The 18,288-nt window shown below is 32.5% G+C and overlaps 1 protein-coding gene across 4 annotated transcripts in view; it reads left to right on the top strand.

Annotated features, from left to right (window-relative positions):
- The window catches only part of FBXW7 (F-box and WD repeat domain containing 7), a 226,930-nt gene that overhangs the window by 156,474 nt on the left and 52,168 nt on the right, over positions 1 to 18,288 (top strand). Inside the window, exon 1 of one of the 4 annotated variants that reach the window (XM_032246409.1) lies at positions 5,527 to 8,834. The exons of the other annotated variants lie outside the window; for them this stretch is intronic. Coding sequence (XP_032102300.1) covers positions 8,688 to 8,834 — 147 coding nt within the window. The 5' untranslated portion in view covers positions 5,527 to 8,687. Of the gene's footprint in view, positions 1 to 5,526; positions 8,835 to 18,288 lie in introns of those variants that run through there. 4 annotated transcript variants of the gene reach the window in all.

The raw sequence follows: 18,288 nt of genomic DNA on the forward strand, positions 1-18,288 counted from the left end.
TGTAATATTGACAGAGCAAAAGGCCAGTGGTATCAACTGTCAGCCCAGCCAAGAATGAAGTTCTAAGTATGTATTTTCTATAGCTTAATCTTATACTTGTTTTCTGTACTTTAATCCTATACTTAAATTCTGTACTGAAGTACTTTCAGTTAATATTAATAAATTTCACATACTTTCATAGCACATTACTGAAAATTATATAAATGAAGTATGGTACTATGTTTATGTTATTCAAAATACATTGATTTTTATTTATAATTGCATCAGAAACTCAACAATGTAGGAAATAATCATCTCCCAATCCTTACTATTTTACTTACCTAAAGGGCCAGCACTCCTTCCGATATTTTTCGTTTCCATAAGTGTAGCTTTTTATTTTTCATAAGATAAATGCTGATAATTTGTCCACCTGTCAGTTTGGTTGAGCCATCTGCATTATAGCTCAGTTTAATTTGAATTTTTTAAAAAGCTATATAGCAAAACAACACAAAATTACTGTATTTTAAAAGAATTAGTAGTATTAGGTCCTTAGTCCTAATTATTAGTGTAATTTGTTTTATGGCTCTCTGGCCTGCAGTACTCTTCAGAATTTTTATAAGAGAAAGAAATTATTGGTAAGTAATGTTTAATTTATTTTAGCTGAAAGTCTGATGAACTGTTTATGTTTAAACTTACTCATATAAGTAAATTTAGATGATGGAGTTAAATACTGATACTGAATAAGTTATTGTCTTTCTTATATTTTATTTTGAGAATTATAGAAAATTAGGTCGCTTTGAGTCACATACTCTGTTATTACATGAAGCTTTTTGCATGACTGAAATACCTATAATTACTGTGTCATTTTTGTCATAGCTGACTTAAAGGTGTAACTATAATAATCACAAAATAAATTCTTGGTGAGCAGCTGTGTAAGGCCATTTTAACAGCTGGGGTAACCCAGCTCAGACTGTAAGAGTTAAACTTAATCACGATACAGGTTATGTTAAGTCATTGAGGACTTCATACTGGGCATTTCTGAAATACTAAAAAAATTCAGTGTGATAGCTGGATTTTTGTTTTATCTGAGGTACTTTTTTAAATGCTTTATGAAAGGATGAGGAAAAGTATTTTAAGATTAACGACTAAAGTTCTTAGGCACAAATACATAAATAAAAGCCAAAGTTTACTCATAAAAAAAAGTCAAATATACTCTGTATGCTGTTGTTTAGACCCCTGTAGTAGGTAGGAGAGGAAAAAATATATAAACACACACACATATTAATATAGTATAGTATGGAATCAGAAAAATCCTGAGGTTATTTTCCTTGAATTTTATCTTTTAAAAATTTCTTTAAAAATCATTATGCCTGTACCTGCTTCCCAATGAAAATGTTTTCTTATTATTATACAAAAATATTTACAAGCTGGTCATACATGCCTTTTTTTTTTTAAAAGAAGGCAGACACAAATGAATTGAAGTAATGCAATTGAAGTAATTGAAGTTTATTTAGATATATTTTATAAATTAGCTATATTGTTCACTGAAATATAATGAAGGAAAGCTCACCAAATTGAACCTTATTACAAGAAGACCATATACTTAATACTATTAGAGCTGTAGTATACTTTTTTTTTTTTTGGTAAGTGGTAGAAGTGCAATTTTTTTGTGGTGTTTGTTTTATTTTGTTTTATTTTACATGGATATATTATGTAGTGGTGAAATTTGGGCCTTTAGTGTACCCATCACCCAGATAGTGTATATTGTACACATTAAGTGATTTCTCATCTCTCAACACCCTCCCTGCCTCTCACCCTCTGAGTCTCTAAATATCTTTTATTACAGACTCCATGTTCATGTGTACACACAAGACATTTCATTCTTTTTTATAGCTGAATAGTTTTCCATTTTTATATGTGTACACACACATATATGTGGGCTAGTTATCATAGTTGACTTAAAGTGTGACTATAATAATCACCAACTAAATTCTTGGGTGTCTTTAAAATAATGATTTATTTTCCTTTGGGTAGATGCCCTACTTCTATTGTTAGTTCTTTGAGAAATCGCCATATTGTTTTCCATAAAGGTTGTACTAATTTGCATTCCCACCAACACTGTATAAGCATTTCTTTTTCTCCACATCCTCGCCAACATTATTTTTTGTGTGTTTTTAATAGCCATTCTGAATGGTGTCAGATGAGATCTCTTTGTGATTTTACTTTGCATTTCTTTGATAATTAATAATGCTGAGCATTTTTTTTCATGCTTGTTGGCATGAAAATAATGTGTATGTCTTCGTATGTCTTCTTTTGAGAAATACCTATTCATATTCTTTGCCCACTTTTTAATGGAGTTATTTGGTTTTTATTGTTGTTGAGTTACCTGTAAATTCACGATATCAGCCCCCTGTTGGAAGCATAGTCTGCAAATATTTTCTCCCATTCTGTAGGTTGTCTTTTCACTCTATTGATTCAGAGATGTAATATACTCTAAAACCGCAAGGTTCTTAATCTCAATCATCTGAAGAGAAGTCAGACAGTCTATTTCTATTAAATATTTAGCCTCCTCTTTGTAGAAATCTGAAGTATAACCTCCAGGTAATTGTACTGAAAGACTTTAAATAGTTAAGGTTTCTAAATCTTGGAGTTTCTGGTTTACCATGGGATAGTTGTGTCATCTGTCAACTTATAATTTATTAGCACTTGTTTGGTTGGTTTTCTGTGTTTTACTTTTTGATTTATAATGTATTTTCCACTACAGTTTTGGAAATAACTGGAATATAAAAAAGCTTAAATGTCTGACATTGAGATGTTGATTCCATAAATCAGAGCTGTTAACAATACTTTATATAATCTAATATGCTAGCATTTTTATTTTGAAAATGCTACATATCTGCGTATATAGGCATGTACATGCAATGCTTTTATTTTGCAAATGTCCAGTTACCAGGTCACATTTTTATAACATTTGTATATGTTATATATGCTGCATCATAACCCAAGAGTATTTCTCTTAAGTAGTTAGGGGCTGTTCTTGTTACCCAAATAAAATTAGCAGAGAAGTGCAGTGTGTGATCCATTGAATGTTTACATACATATAATGTCTCAAATGCATTATAATTGGAAGTTGTAATATTTCTGAGTGAGCACTTTGAGCATGTAAATAAATATCTTTTAGAACATTTTTAGGAATCATTTTAAATGTGATTTTAATCTTATAAAACATTTTTATTCATTTGATGTACCTTTTGTGAATACTAAAACTTTAAAAGGTATGCCATATTTTTTTCTTTGATGCTAAATCTAATTGTATTTATGTTTCTGCATTTAAAGTAATATGTTCCTTGCCAGATTTTTTTTTTTTTTTTACATTTATTGCTAATACAAGCTTGATAGTTTATTTATCATTAAGCAGAGGGTTTAATTTCATGATTTATGAGTGTTTTCCTTTGTGTTTAAATTGTTCTGTCTTCAACCATGAATTGCTTTCATTCATGAATTGCTTGGTAGGAAAATACCACTCTGATATCTACAATAGTAGGAAAGACTAAAAACTGATTTGGTTGAGAAAATAACCTGCCTTATGCTGTATATGTGAATAAATGAGTATGCTTGATAATACCATATTATCTGATCAGAAGATTTTGATTCTGATTTATTGCACTTGAGTAATGGCATAATGTTTAGCATGTGGGACTTTCTGTTTCTACAACAGAGTAAGTCACTTCTTGCCTAAATTCACAGAAGCAGTGAATAATACTGAATTCAAATAACATGTTGATATTCTTCCTGTGGAAGTTTTTGAGGTAAGACTTTGATAACTTTTGGTATAAAGTTAATTTGAACTTGCAGGTAAATTTACATCTTCCAAATGATTGTTTTAGCTGATTCAGGAATAATTTATGAAAAATGGAAAATCTTTATGCTGCTCGTATGCTGTGGCTTTGGTCAAGAGCAGCTAAATTTCTAGCCTTTTGTATAATAATGAAAGAAAAGAAGGAAATCTAGAATAAATTGCTGTGATGGTATTTCTGTTGTTGTTACAAGAGAATTGGAGTGCTTGGAGCTGTAATGCATTGTACAGATACCATATTGGTGATATTTTGTTATATGTAACATTTATATATAATTGTTTTTGCGGATGCAAATTTTTAGAAGAAAGAAAATCAGGAAGTGATAAGTGGGCAAAATAAGTTACCTTATATAAAGACCTTTTCTTTACTACAAATTCCCTAATGTTTAGCCCATCATGGATGATCAATGATATCTGGAATCTTAAAATGCCAGGACACTATGGCTAAGATACAGCAGCTTCAGTGTTTGGTGAACATTTTGACAGAATTATAGAAGTCTTTCTGAAACTTATAGATAATATGTTTTAAAATATTGTTTTCCAGAGTTTTTATAGATGGATTTTAGAATCTCTGCTTTATTTCCTGGTGATTTTTAGATTGGTAATGTAATCCACAAAGCTCTGTGGGATTTTTGATTGCAATAGTAGTAGTGGTAGTCATAATGGCAGTTCAGTTAACACTGTCGAACACTAACTAGACGTGAGTCATTATTCTGATACTTGTATCACTAATTTTTAATCCTCATAACAGTCCTATGCAGTAGGTGAAATTGAGACACAAATGAGTTAATTTAAGGTCATACCTGGTAGAGCCAGGATTTGGACTAAGTCAGTTTGGTTCTGGAGTCCATGCTTCTTCCTACCATATTGCATTGCCTTATTGTGGTATCATCTTTTCTAAACTTATCGTTAAACACCTTGTTGGTTTTTAAGAGTCTCAATTGGGGTAATAATTAAAGAGCATCTTAAATGTTTTTAAGAGTATAATTGAGACCCAGACTTTATCTTTTCTTGAATACACGGAATTAGCTGCATTTTGAAGTTTTTTTTTTTTTTTTTTTTTTTTTTTTTTTTTCAAATTTTTGAAGCACTGTGGTTTGGATATTTTGCAGTATTAACAGTTGAAGTTCTTATATACAGTGTCTATTATTTCCCTCATTTATTAGGATTTTTGTCTATATTTGAAGGTTTGGTGTTTTGAGTGTTTCCATACTGATTGGGAATATTGCTTTAGAAGTATTGTTACTTGAATTCTCCAAAAAAGATGAAACATGTAGTGTATATATATTTGGAAATTAGTACTCTTTGCCCCATCACTGATAATGTCTTCTTTTTCCAAAAATAAATCATGACAAACGCATGATTCAGTTACACTGTTTGGTTTGCTGCAGTTGCAATGCACTGTACTATCCAGTTGAGGGCAGCTATTTACTGATTTTTTTAAAAGTTGAATTAGAGAATGTCACCAGTTTGTGCTTACCAAAACTTGGTATCTACTAAAAAACTCAATGTTTGATATACAGACAGCCTTAATTATATTCACTTATGTTGTGTTTCTGTTATCATTGTAAATTATTTCATGAAAATGAAAAGGCTTGTTTTATTTCATACTAACTTTTGGTCTCTTAAAAACTAGAAACTGTTGATTTTAGTTTTAATTTTCCCAATCCAAGTTCTTTTCAATTCTTAATATTTTTTTCCCCTTAGGATCAGACTTACTGAGATTTGGGATTTTTCTTATCTTTAAAATGTCTACATGTAAATACATTTGACTTCAGAGTTCTTTGAGGACTTTTAAATGTAAAAAGTGAAAAACTATAATATCCAGTATATTATCTTTATTAACCAGGGGAATAACCACTGGCTGTTAACTAGATCTGTTTGATTCATTTTTCTAAATGCCAGATGAAGATGATGTAGAATGTACTACCTTCCTCTACTTTTTCTGCATTGGAGTATCACATTGTTACAATTGTATATTCTATGTAGTTCAGAAAAAGAAAATTCATAGGGGTTAATTATCCGATTGATTTCAAAGATATCACTGAGACAGAATTTTTTAAAAAATAGCCCCAGACTACAGAACTGTTGTAATATTAACAAAATAGGTAGTGTTAGTAACTGAGATAGGGATATTCCATGGAAACTACTTTAGCAAAAGAGATTGTCTAATGAGAGGACATAATATGACATAGGTTTCACAAACAAAACGATTAGTCTTATGTTAGAAAATAAAGCGAGCATCTGAGAAGATGCTAAGACTAGCATATATCATTAATTCTGCAAGTTAGTAAGTTGTCTCGTAGGGCTGTAGACATGGTATCTTGGATATCATTCTCACCGTGTTTCTACTACCAATTTACAGGCTTCCGGCACTCTCACATTATCCCTTCTCTCTCCTAACCTTAGATACCTCGAGGTTTTTTTGGTGGTGATTGTTCCATTTTCAGTCATTTACTTTGTTGTTTAAAAACATTTAAAATTTATAGTTAAATATATACAACATAAAATTTAATATTCTAACTACATTTAAGTATACAATTCAGTGACATTAAATCTATTTACACTTAATTATTCAACCATTACCACTATCCATCTTCAGAATGTTTTCATTTTCTGCTACTGAAGCTCCATGCCAACTAAACAGTAACTCATTTCTGCCTCTCCCTGCCGCAGACAACCACCATTCTGTTTTCTGTCTATGTGAATTTAAGTATTCCAGGTACCTTACATAAGCGGATCATACGCTATCCTTTTTTGACTTACTTATTTTACTTAGTATAATATCTTCAAGGTTCATGCATGTTGTGGCATATGTCAGATTTTCCTTCTTTTTAAGGGCTGAATAATGTTCCCTTGTTTGTATATGTCACATTTTGTTCATTCATTTATTGAGACTTGAGTTGCTTCTACCTTTTGGCTATTGTTAATAATGCTGTTACGAACGTGTATACAGGTATCTGTTCAAGTCTCTGTTTTTAATTATTTAGGGTATATACTCAGAAGTGGAAATGCTGGATCATATGCTGATTTTATGTTTAATTTGTTGAGGAACTGTCATACTATTTTCCACAGCAGCTATATTCATTTCACATTGCCACCAAGGATGCTCAAGGATTCTGATTTCCCCACATCCTGGCCTGTACTTGTTTTCTATTTGTTGTTGTTGTTATTTAAAAAAAAAAAAAACTTCCTAATGGATGCAAAGTGGTAGCTCATTGTGGTTTTGATTTGCATTTCCCTAATTAGTGATGTTAAGCATCTTTTCCTGTGCCTATTGACCATTTACATAGCTTTGGAGAAATCTATTTTTGTATAGCATTGTTGCCAACGATTTTGCATTTTTAACTACATCTTAAATTGTAGTATAAGAGAAAGGTCTACCAGTAGAAATGGGACTATTTCTTGTGTATGGATTGCCTTCCCAACAGCCAACTTTAATACTTAGTGATGCCAGCCTTTCCAAAGTCAAAAAGAAATCACCCATTTCTAACTTTATCCTTTCAAATCCTCCCATATCTCGGTCTAAATTCCCACTGTAAAATTCCATCCATAAAAGCTTGGAAGTTAAAAGTTGGAAGGAGAGATAAGTGGAGCTGACTAGCTGTTGGAAGAAGAAAATAGAATGGAAAGAGAGAATAGCTTACTGAGCACTGTGTACGGATAGTTCACAATTACTATCTACTGTCTATTAGGAACATGGAATATAGTATAAAGATTAATTAACACTCGCACAAGTGATTAATTTAGGGACATATTTGAGATACTCCTGGAAAGTTTAGCTTGGAGGCATTTTAAGGGGAGTCTTCATCTCTAGACTTTATTTCAGGCCTTGGAGAGCCACTGAAGGTTCTTGAGGAGTAGACAGCACAGTACATTCCCTCTCTGTGTTTTAGGAAGATTTATCTGACCATACTACTTAGGAGAAATTAGGCAGTAGGGATTGCAATGGACTGGCTAGTTAATCTCCATTTTACTATAATTACTTTCCATCGTAGATTACTTTATAAATACATACACTTTTTACATATCTTTAATTGATAGGTGACTGTTATACTTTCAAGTAGAATCAATAAGTTTTTCAGAATTAAAGAGATTGACAATTTTTGAAAACTCTAGTAGGAAGATTAATCTGAAGTGTGTATTAATAGCTATTAGAGAACTAGAGTGTACAGTATTTAATGTCTAGGGAGTATGAGATAAAGAATGGTATGTATGGAAAAGGGAAAGAGCACGCTTAAGATGAGCACTTGAAAAAATAGCGATCATTATAATATAAGGTAGAACAAACGTGTATGTGTGGATTTTTTTTTAACCATCCATAACACCATCCTTAAATTTGAAACACGATTCAAAACATTCCTAAAATATTAATACTGACATTTGGATAAGGCAGACTTAATAGATATTCAAGAGAAGATAAAATGTTTGTGTTTTTGTTTGTTTGTTTTTGTAAATAAAAATTTACTTTCACTTTCTAGGAAACACTCTTAGGTTAGTTGGTTGGAGATACATTAAAAGGGACCTTACAGCATAGCCCTGCTTTGGTTGTGTTCATATTACTGACTTTGTATGAGAGGTTCACCAGCTGTTTGACTGGCAGGAGCAGGAGCTTTCACTTCAGTAGTTTATAATTCCTGGCTATTCTAGGATAGTTTGCACTTCACCAAGCGTCAGGCAGGTCAGGACATTTGGTAGGAGAAGGTTGAAAGACAAAAGCAGCAGGCCTTGGGTTCTCAGCCTTTTAAAAACTATTATTAAATATATAGATTTAAAATTTAGTGGTTAGAGCTTTTGGTAATGTGCCTGTATTACATGTAGAGAGTATTCATCAACCAAGAGGAGTTTTAAAATGTCAAAACCAGGAAAAACTACTCTAAACCATGGCTTGGTTCCTGTTGATCTTAAAAGTGCAAAAGAGCCTCTACCACATCAAACTGTGATGAAGATATTTAGCATTAGCATCATTGCCCAAGGCCTCCCTTTTTGTCGAAGACGGGTAAGTCTCACACATTTGAAAAATATGAATGTTTATTTAAATAAAGTACTTTGGCCTCTTTTAGTGAAGAGATGCCTCACATTTCAATTGATATTTGTAATTAAAACTATCAATGCATTGTATAGCCAGTAAACACTTACATATAAGTGATAGTTTTATAATATGATATAAAGCCTAGAAGATAGGGTTACCCAGTCCACCTTTTTGTCACCTTTATTTTTCATAAGGTTAGAATCCTGCAAATTTATCTAAAATTAGTCAATGTAAAAAGGTATGTTTTGAAATATGTTGACAAATATTAGCACTATAAATTTGTAGTTTTTATTTTGCATTAAAGGCAAAACATTGATGGTATTCTCCGTATACATAGGAAATAGAGCATTTAATTCTTTAAAAAGTATTCCAAGTCCTTAGACTTCTTTGACCTCTTAAGGTGTATTATTTTTAAATTGCTGTTCCTTAAATTCAAACTTAATAGGAACACTACTTTTTGCTGTTATATAAAATAAAAATAGCATGCTATTGTGTGGGAGTCACGATACAGTTTATATATAGACAATCCTGAACTAACAAACATTTTGTAGAACTTGTGCTGTATGATCTGTTGGATGTTTCTCAGGATTACGTACTCCTCTCCCCAGTCAACAAGTTTTGGCCCTGTTAACATGAGCAATTTTTTGTATTTCCTGAGTGAATTGAAATTGCCAGTTTCAAATTATTTATTAGAGTGATATATTTTTAGCTCTAATGTACATTTATGAGCCTGAAACAAACCAACCAACCACTGCTTGGGATTAAATGAGTATATTTGGGTATATCATCAGCACTGTTAGGGTTCTGTCTTTTTATGCATTTCTTAAAGTTTTATTTTGTTTTTAATTGACACATAATTGTATTTTTCTTTTAACTAAAAGGGAAACATTCTATTAGATAGAATTAATTCTTAACACTGGACAAGTGCTTTTTCTCCTTAGGAGAATCTTCTGTTTTCTGGAACTTAACCTTCATAAAAACTCATTTTGTAATTATTTAAGTTCTTTTTGAGTTTCCACTTCTACTCCAAACAAGTGGCAGCCATGTTGGAAAACTTTTGCATGAGGTTTAAATATAATACAATGTAAACATGGAAAACAGGATACAAATATTCCCCAGTACCCCCTTGTTTCTTTTCTGCTTTACTGTTTATAGAAAGTATTTCTTTTATTTTGTCTGCTTTCACCTTGTCATTTTAATAGCTTCTTCTGAATGAGGTCACTGCTCTGATTTGAGCATCTTACAGGGGCCTCTAATAGCTTTAAAGTCACTAATAAACTAATTTATTACCTTATACCTCTATAAAAAAAAAACTAATGCAAATAAACTTAAAAATTGAGAAAAAGAAGTTATAGGGCTTTTTAAAATTAAATGATTAAGATGTTAATAATCAAGTTAATTTTGTTCTTTTTATTGAATATTTTTAATAAACTTAAGTACATATGGGAGTTACCTCATTATGTTACAGTATATATTTCCTGTCTTTGTCTTCAAACACAGACATTAAGTTTAAAAGGCATAGGAGAAGATTCTGTAAGAAAAATTGATAGAGAACTATAAGGCTTCCCTGAGGACTTTCTAGGGTCACTATTTAATTTGACTTTTCTAGGTTACTGTGTTATGTTAAATTATAATTATAGCCTGCAGTTATAATAGCAGAATAAAAAATATGAAAAGTGAAATTCATACTAAAAATTTTTAGACGATATTTAAGACAAATGAACTCATTCAGTTTTCGCCTGGCTGCCAATAATTTACTATTGCATAACTCATTGACTACTAGAAATATTAGAGGGATTGTGGTTATATAATTAATAATATTTTGTACCTTACATATTGAATGGCTTTTACATTGGGTATTTTTACTTTCTTTCAAGCAGACTGCCCTATATACGTTGACAACAAAGCACACAAAGCAAACATACTTCTGTATTTTGCAGACCACTTTTTTTCTTCCAAGTCGTGAGCTGAATGTATAGTTATTGCTTAATGAGACTATATGCAGTCTTGATCTATTAAAATTTGAAAGCATGGTGTTCTCCTAGTCATCGTAGATACTGAATCAAGTTAATGTTTGCACAGTTAATATTTTGCACAAAATAAAAAAATAGGAGTTTGAAAATAGTGGAAAAAATTTTAAGATAGCAGTCATAACTAACTTCAATTTATATCTCTTCAAATATTTTCAGGAAATTAATTTGCCTTAGTAGGTGTTATATTAGTACTGGTAGTTAAGGTATTATATAAATTATTCTATTTGCTCATCTGAGATACTATATAAGCATTGGATTTAATTCTAACAACAGTAAATAGCAACCTACTATTAATTTGTTACTTTTAAATAAAAATGTTTTTAGGCCAGGCATGGCCTAAAATCCCTGTAATCACGCCTGTAATCCCAACACTTTGGGAGGCCAAGGTAGGAGGATTTCTTGAACCTAGGAGTTTGAGGTTTTACAGTCAGCTATGATGGCACCACTGGATCCCATTTTAGGTGACAGAGTGAGACCCTGCCTCTGAAAAAAAGCTAAAATTAAGAGAGAGAAAAAATGTTTTTAGTCTTTAAAAGTCCTCATAATTTGTTCGTGTTTTCTCAGGCTTTCCTGGTCATGAATACCAGCTGGAATACTTTATTAAAAATTAGTTCTGCAGGTATCTCTGAGTATCAGGAAAATTGGGGAATGCAATTTTTAACTAAAAAAACCTTGGTTGTCTTTTAGGGAAAGACAAATTTTATAGGAAAAAGCTATTTAACCTGTAAAATAGGTAAAGATATTTAAAATAACCAGTTATTTTATAGGTTATAGAAAAATAATTATTTTTTCTTTGAAATTGGAATGCCTAATTATGGTAATATTATATTTCTTAAATCCTAAGGTGCATTATTTTTTCACATTATAAGCGTATGTGAAATAAGAATACATCTTGATGGCACTGAACAGCTTACCTAGCATCATTTTTTTTCCTTTCTAGTAGTAAGAGAAATTATGTTAACATGCATCTTAACAACTAATAATTGCATTGTGTTTTTGTTTTGTTTTTTTGAGACAGTGTCTCACTCTGTCTCCGAGGCTGGAGTGTAGGGGTGCCGTCTTGGCTCACTGCAGCCTTTACCTCTTGGGCTCAAGAGAGCCTACCGAGTAGCTGGGACTACAGGTGCATGCCACTGCACCTGGCTATTTTTGTAGAGATGGGGTTTCATCATGTCGCCCAGGCTAGTCTTGAACTCATGGACTCAACGTTTTATCTTCTTGCCTCAGCCCCCCAAAGTGCTGGGACTACAGGCGTGAGCCACCATGCCTGGCTTAATAATTGTATGTTGAAAGAAAATGGACTTTTAATGCTCAAATCTTATCTCTTGACTCATTTTGTTTTTGTTTGGAGCACTTTTAAGCATTTAGAATATTCTCTTAAAATTATTCTTCAGTGTTAACTATTTTAGTAGCAATTTTCAAATGACAACAAATTGTTGGTTTATTTGGGATTTAAATATATCTGGTTTGACTGTGTGGGCTCATAGACAAAGACTGTATTTAAAGTGCCTCATATATTCTTGAGTTTGTGTAGCATAGGCATCAGCAACACAGGAGACAGTTGAGTAGAGCCTTGGTGGGAAGGGTGGGGCACAGATATGGGACAAGGTTTTATGCATCTGAGACCCAGGAACTCAGGAAATAGTGAAATAGACAACTGCCATTTCCAGTAGTTGAAAACAATTTCATAGTGATTATATTCCATATCAAATTCTATTCCAAAGACCATACTTAAAATTATTTTTCTTTAAAATAAAAATAGGAATAAAGTAGAATATTTGTGTGTCATTTGAAAAAGTATTACTATCACATCTTATGTATGGTCATCTTAAATCAGGAGTCCACATGCTTTTTCTGCAGTGGGCCAGTAAATATTTTAGGCTTTATGGACCATGTAGTTGGCCTCTGTTACACTCAGCTGTCTCCGCCTTTGTAGCATGAAAGCAGCCAGAGACAGTACTTAAACAAATAGGCATGAGTGTGTTTTAATAAAATGTTATCCAAAAAATCAGTGAAAAACAGGTTTTTACTCTTAAAACAGTACTATAGTAAGTTTTCTTTTGCATATGGTTTTTTTGTTTATGTGTAAGTTTCAGTTGATGATGAGTTTTTAGAATGGGGTTACTAGAGCTTTAAGCCATTACTTTCCTTTAAAGACTCATTTTCTCTAATTCGTTTTGTGTTTGTGGGAAGAAGGATTTTATTTTTGTGTACCTAATCACTGTAATTTTTTTTTTTTTTTGATACGGGGTCTTGCTCTGTTGCCCAGACTGGAGTACAGGGGTGCATCTCAGCTCACTGCAACCTCCACCTCCCAGATACAAGCAATTCTTGCTGCAGCCTCCCAAGTAGCTGGGACTACAGGTGCCCACCACCATGCCCAGCTAATTGTTTTTGTTTGCATAGTTTTTAGTAGAGATGGGGTTATACCATGTTGACCAGGCTGGCCTTGAACTCCTGACCTCAAGTGATCCACTTGCCTCAGTCTCCCAAAGTGCTAGGATTATGAGCAACACTAGGCCTAGCCTAATCACTAGAATTTTAACGTAGTGCTTTTTATTATCTTCTAAATGTATCGTATAATAATGCTATTGATGGTTGCTATCATTTCAAAAGAGTCAACTATGTATTCTAGGCACTGCTCAGCTACTTTTTATGTTTTAATTCATTTAATCCTTAAATGGTTTAAATGTTAATGAAACACTAAGTTTTATCTCCATTCAGTAGATGGGAAAACTGAGGCTCAGACAAGTTAATAACTCTCCCGGTTTTCTGGTAATTAATAACACTGGTATTTAATCTCAGGACTCTCTAATGCTGCAGGTACTAGCTGTTCTTTTTTTTTAGACACAGTCTTGCTGTGTCGCCTAGGCTGGAGTGCAGTGGCGTGATCTCAGCTCACTGCAACCTCTGCCTCCTGGGTTCAATCAATTCTCCTGCCTCAGCCTCTCGAATAGCTAGGAATACAGGCGCACACCTCCATGCCTGGCTAGTTTTTTTGTATTTTAGTAGAGACAGGGTTTCACCATGTTGCCCAGGCTGGTCTCGAACTCCTGAACTCAGACAGTCCGCCCACCTCAGCCTCCCAAAGTGCTAGGATTACAGGTGTGAGCCACCACGCCCAGCCTGCCTGTTCTTTTACTATGCTTTGTGTCATATACATTTTTTTCTTGTGAACTTAACACTTTCAACTACTATTATATTAGTATTTTGTAGGGTTAGCCTGGTGGCTTATTGCTGTTGACATTGTTTCTATGAGAAAATACAAAGTTTCAAACAGTTGACTTACAAATAATTTTTGTAGTACAGTCCCTTGATAAATTGAAACTTTTTTGTGTAATCTTTTATGATTTTTACAATTTTACTTACAAAGTTATCCCACAGATTATGTAACAATTTTAGTCATGAAAAAAACTGGAAATATTCAGACATACACATTTTGTCCTGTGTCTTTTTGTAAACTGAGGGATAATACTTCAGAGTCCAAGGTCAGGCAACTGAGAACGGGTGTCTCATGGGTAACAATTCTCAAATGGCAATGCAGTACCATTCTTATCAGTTAATTAGTTGGTACTTTTTGACAATTATGACAAAAACAAAAACCAGCACCTCTCACAGCACCTCTCAGGAGCACTGTGTTAGGTTCAGGCTTTTTTCATTGTTCAGTTTTCATGATAATAGACAAGCCTGTATCCAGAATTTTAATTTCCTCTTTTGGACATAACCTAATTTGTTGATTTTGTATGTATAAACTTCAGTTAGTTCAGGGAGTATATTTAATCTATTATGTTCCTGTAGTAGACTGTTGAGTTTGTTAGAACTTTTCGGCAAGGTCTGCCAGGATTATTAAACAGTCATATTGTTTTCTTTTCCCCCAGAAAATAAAATCTCTAATTATTTGTTCTACAATAAAATTTTCATTCATATGAAGATTTTGTCCATACCCAAAACACTGACCATCATAAGCTCTGTTGGTAAAGCAAATTTGGAACTTATTGTTCTCTCAAATTTAGTAAGTTAATATCCTCCAAAGTATGAGTTCAATGGCTATATAATGAATTTTTATTTCCCTCCAATATTTAATATCTTTTACTTCTCTTTATAAAAATATTAGACATGCTCAATATATAATGTAGAAAAGAGACTTATCTTTACAGTTTCCTAAATTATTAATAATTTCACTAGCCAGAAATAACCACAATAAGGATTTTAAGCGTGTAATTTTTTAAACAAAACTGTCACTTTAATTCATTTTTAATATACTGTTAGTATTACCCCATAGCTGTAGGTACTCAAAAGTGTATAATCTGCCATAGAAATATATCATAATTTTTCACTATTTTTGATTTAGATTGTGACCTGCTTTGAACATTGTTATACATAAATCTTTAACCACGTCATTGTACAGATTTCTAGAAATAGTTTTATTGGGTCAAGAAGTAGGAACTTCTTTAGATTCTTGATAAATATTACTAAATTATTTTCAGAAAGATTGTATCAGTTCAAAAACAGCATGGGGTTTCTAATGTCGTTAAAAGACAAAGAAATTGTATTTTAAAGCACATTTATTTTTATGGCAAAACTTTGTATTGTGGACTTGACTTAGCTAATACTGTAGCATTGTGTTTCCACGTTTATTATTCTAGGGTTTCTATGAACTGAATTTTCATTTTGAGAAAATAACAATATGTGCTTTTACTTAAAGCCTCATAAGTAAAATATATCAATAGATTAAAAAATTATTTGTTGCTCATGGTGATTTTATTTTTTATTCTTATGGGAGATAATATTTGCCGTAGACTTGTCACCTATATTATTTTCAACTGTAGTTTTCTTCTGTTCTTCTCATGGTTTTAAAACTATGATTCATGTTTTTATCTAAACAGATGACCCACATGTATGATTTGATAACTTATTGATTCAACATATTTTTTATACGGAGAGTCTTCTTATGGTCGTCTAAGTTTTTGTCAAATTAGATTATACTTTTACATTTCTGAATTTTAGTGTGTGGTATCTTTAGAGTATAAGTGACAACCTCTCCCAAAGTATATAGCTATTAATAATCTCTACTGTAAGAGTTCATGCTAGCAAGAGCAGCTGCCAGAAATACTTGCCTATTTCCTATAGCACTGTTACTTAGCATTGCATTTCTGTCATAGCTTTGTCATTTAGCCCCAATCCTGGTTTGCCTTTTTTTAAAAAAATTATAGTCTAGCTATGATTAATTCTCATTTCAAGCAGTTGTAGCAAGTCTCCTTTTCTAAAATGCCTTGGTGACTAAAAGAGATTTCATGAAACTCAACATCACTTTCATGGAACTCTTAGCCAAGTAAAAACATTCATATCTCCTTAACATACAGAAATATAAAACCTTTTAAAAGCCACTGTCATCCTTTCCTCCCCTGTAACTAGTCTATTTGGTATCCACTGGTTACATTTATGCCTCTGTTTTTCTGCATCCTTTCCATGACCTCTTGGTTCAACTTACCTGTCTCTTGAAACTTCCCTTCTGGCACTGACTTCATCCGCTGTTGTCCTCATCCATTAAATGAAACACACTGCAATTACTGCTATTGTCTTTGGTCCTCAGACATACTAAACCAGCTGTTCAATGATGTTATATGACAACTTTGAAGAGATATCTCCTTGGTTGGGTTATAAACTCTTACAATTGAGAGGTTATTTTTAATACCTTTTTATGCTTCCAGAGATATGTAGGAGAAAGTTAGTGTAAATATTTGTATAGCTGATTCATTGAAGTATCTGTTAAACTTGGAAAAATCTTTAAGGAATTTTTGTGCTGTAAGAATGTGGGATGTTTTTGTTTACTAAATGTTTTTAAATGACTGTGCAGCTGTGATTTTGAATATTTCATTTTCTAAATTTAACAAAACTCAGATACAGTTTGACACTTAATTTTAAAAGTAATTACTACTTACTAATTTTGAAAATGAAAAAGAAACACACAGGGTATAGTCATTTAGGTGGTACTTTTGGGAGTCTAGAGTAGCTCCTAAATATCAGAAAATGCTAAAATAGAAAAAAAAAATTATAGTGCTTTGAAGAGAAGAAAGAATAGGGTGGTGATTTGAGCAAATTTAGGGAGGGAATATAATAGGGTACCTGTTTTGTGGTAGGGTTTTGTTTGTTTGTTTGTTTGTTTGTTTGTTTTTTTTTTTTTGGAGTGAGGAAACGAAAATGTGGCTTTCTAAGCTTATCTTCCTCACGTATATATTCCATTGGTACTTGGAAAATACAAGCATTCCCAGATCCTTTGATGTTCTTTATGGTCACTACTTACTTTATCAATAAAAGCATTAATTAGTGTTAGTTACCACATATCAGACCATTCTATTTTAGATCCTTTGGTTTTTTTCTCTTTAAGAATGTTTTCTGCATCATGCATCAGTGTGATTAAGCAACATAAATTGTCAATTTTCTTGAGATTTCATTCTCTGTACTGTACAAGGCACTGGCTATAATTAGGTGATGATTCCTGATGCCCATAGTATGCACAAATGGAAAGTCACAGTGATAAAACTACAAATCATTATACTACAAAATGATAATTGCTTAAATAGACCTACGTACAAAGTACTGTTGGAGTGTAAGGGGGGGCACCCAAAGCTCAATACGAGTGGTTCAGGAAGGGCTTCACAGTAACCTTGAATTAAAACATGAAGGTGTTTGCTAAGTAGGTGATCAGAGGAGTGATAGAGGAAACTTGTATTATTGCTTGGGCTCACGTCTTATGTTTTTTCTTATTAATTATACTGCTGCACATTACATCTTGCCATCAACTTATTCATGTTAATGTCAGCTAAAAAATACGTATTTGGCACCTAGAATAGAGTTGAGAACTTTTCTAGAACCTGAAGATATAACAGTGAACTTGATAGACAAAGGCCATGCCCTCATGTAGCTTAGATTCTAGTTTGGGGAGACAGAAAATAAATACTACTATTAATATTGATATTTTGATGACAATAGAACAGGGTAATAGAATAGAGTCTGACTTGATATGTAGAAGAGGCACTACTCTAGTTACTTTCTGTACATAAACTCATTTAATCCTTAACATCGCTTTGTGAAGTAAGTTGTATTATATTATGTCTGTTTCACACATGAGGAATCTGAGACATAGGAAGGTTCTTACCCTCAGCCAGTCAGTAATGTAGCTAGGATTCTAACTCAAGCATGTTTATTCCAGCATCACAGCCACTGCAGTATAAGGATCTGGAGTAGAATTTGTTGAATGGACCCTTAATGTCCAGATGTTTTAAGGGTTAACTTTTGACATATAATCTTGGTATTTTAAATGTGTAATTCTCACCTTTCCCAACAATTTATGATGATTTCATTATCTAATTATTGGTAATACTGCC

This window comes from Sapajus apella, unplaced genomic scaffold, assembly GCF_009761245.1.
Source record: "Sapajus apella isolate SASKATOON/1434 unplaced genomic scaffold, GSC_monkey_1.0 scaffold61, whole genome shotgun sequence".
In the NCBI taxonomy this organism is placed as follows: domain Eukaryota; kingdom Metazoa; phylum Chordata; class Mammalia; order Primates; family Cebidae; genus Sapajus; species Sapajus apella.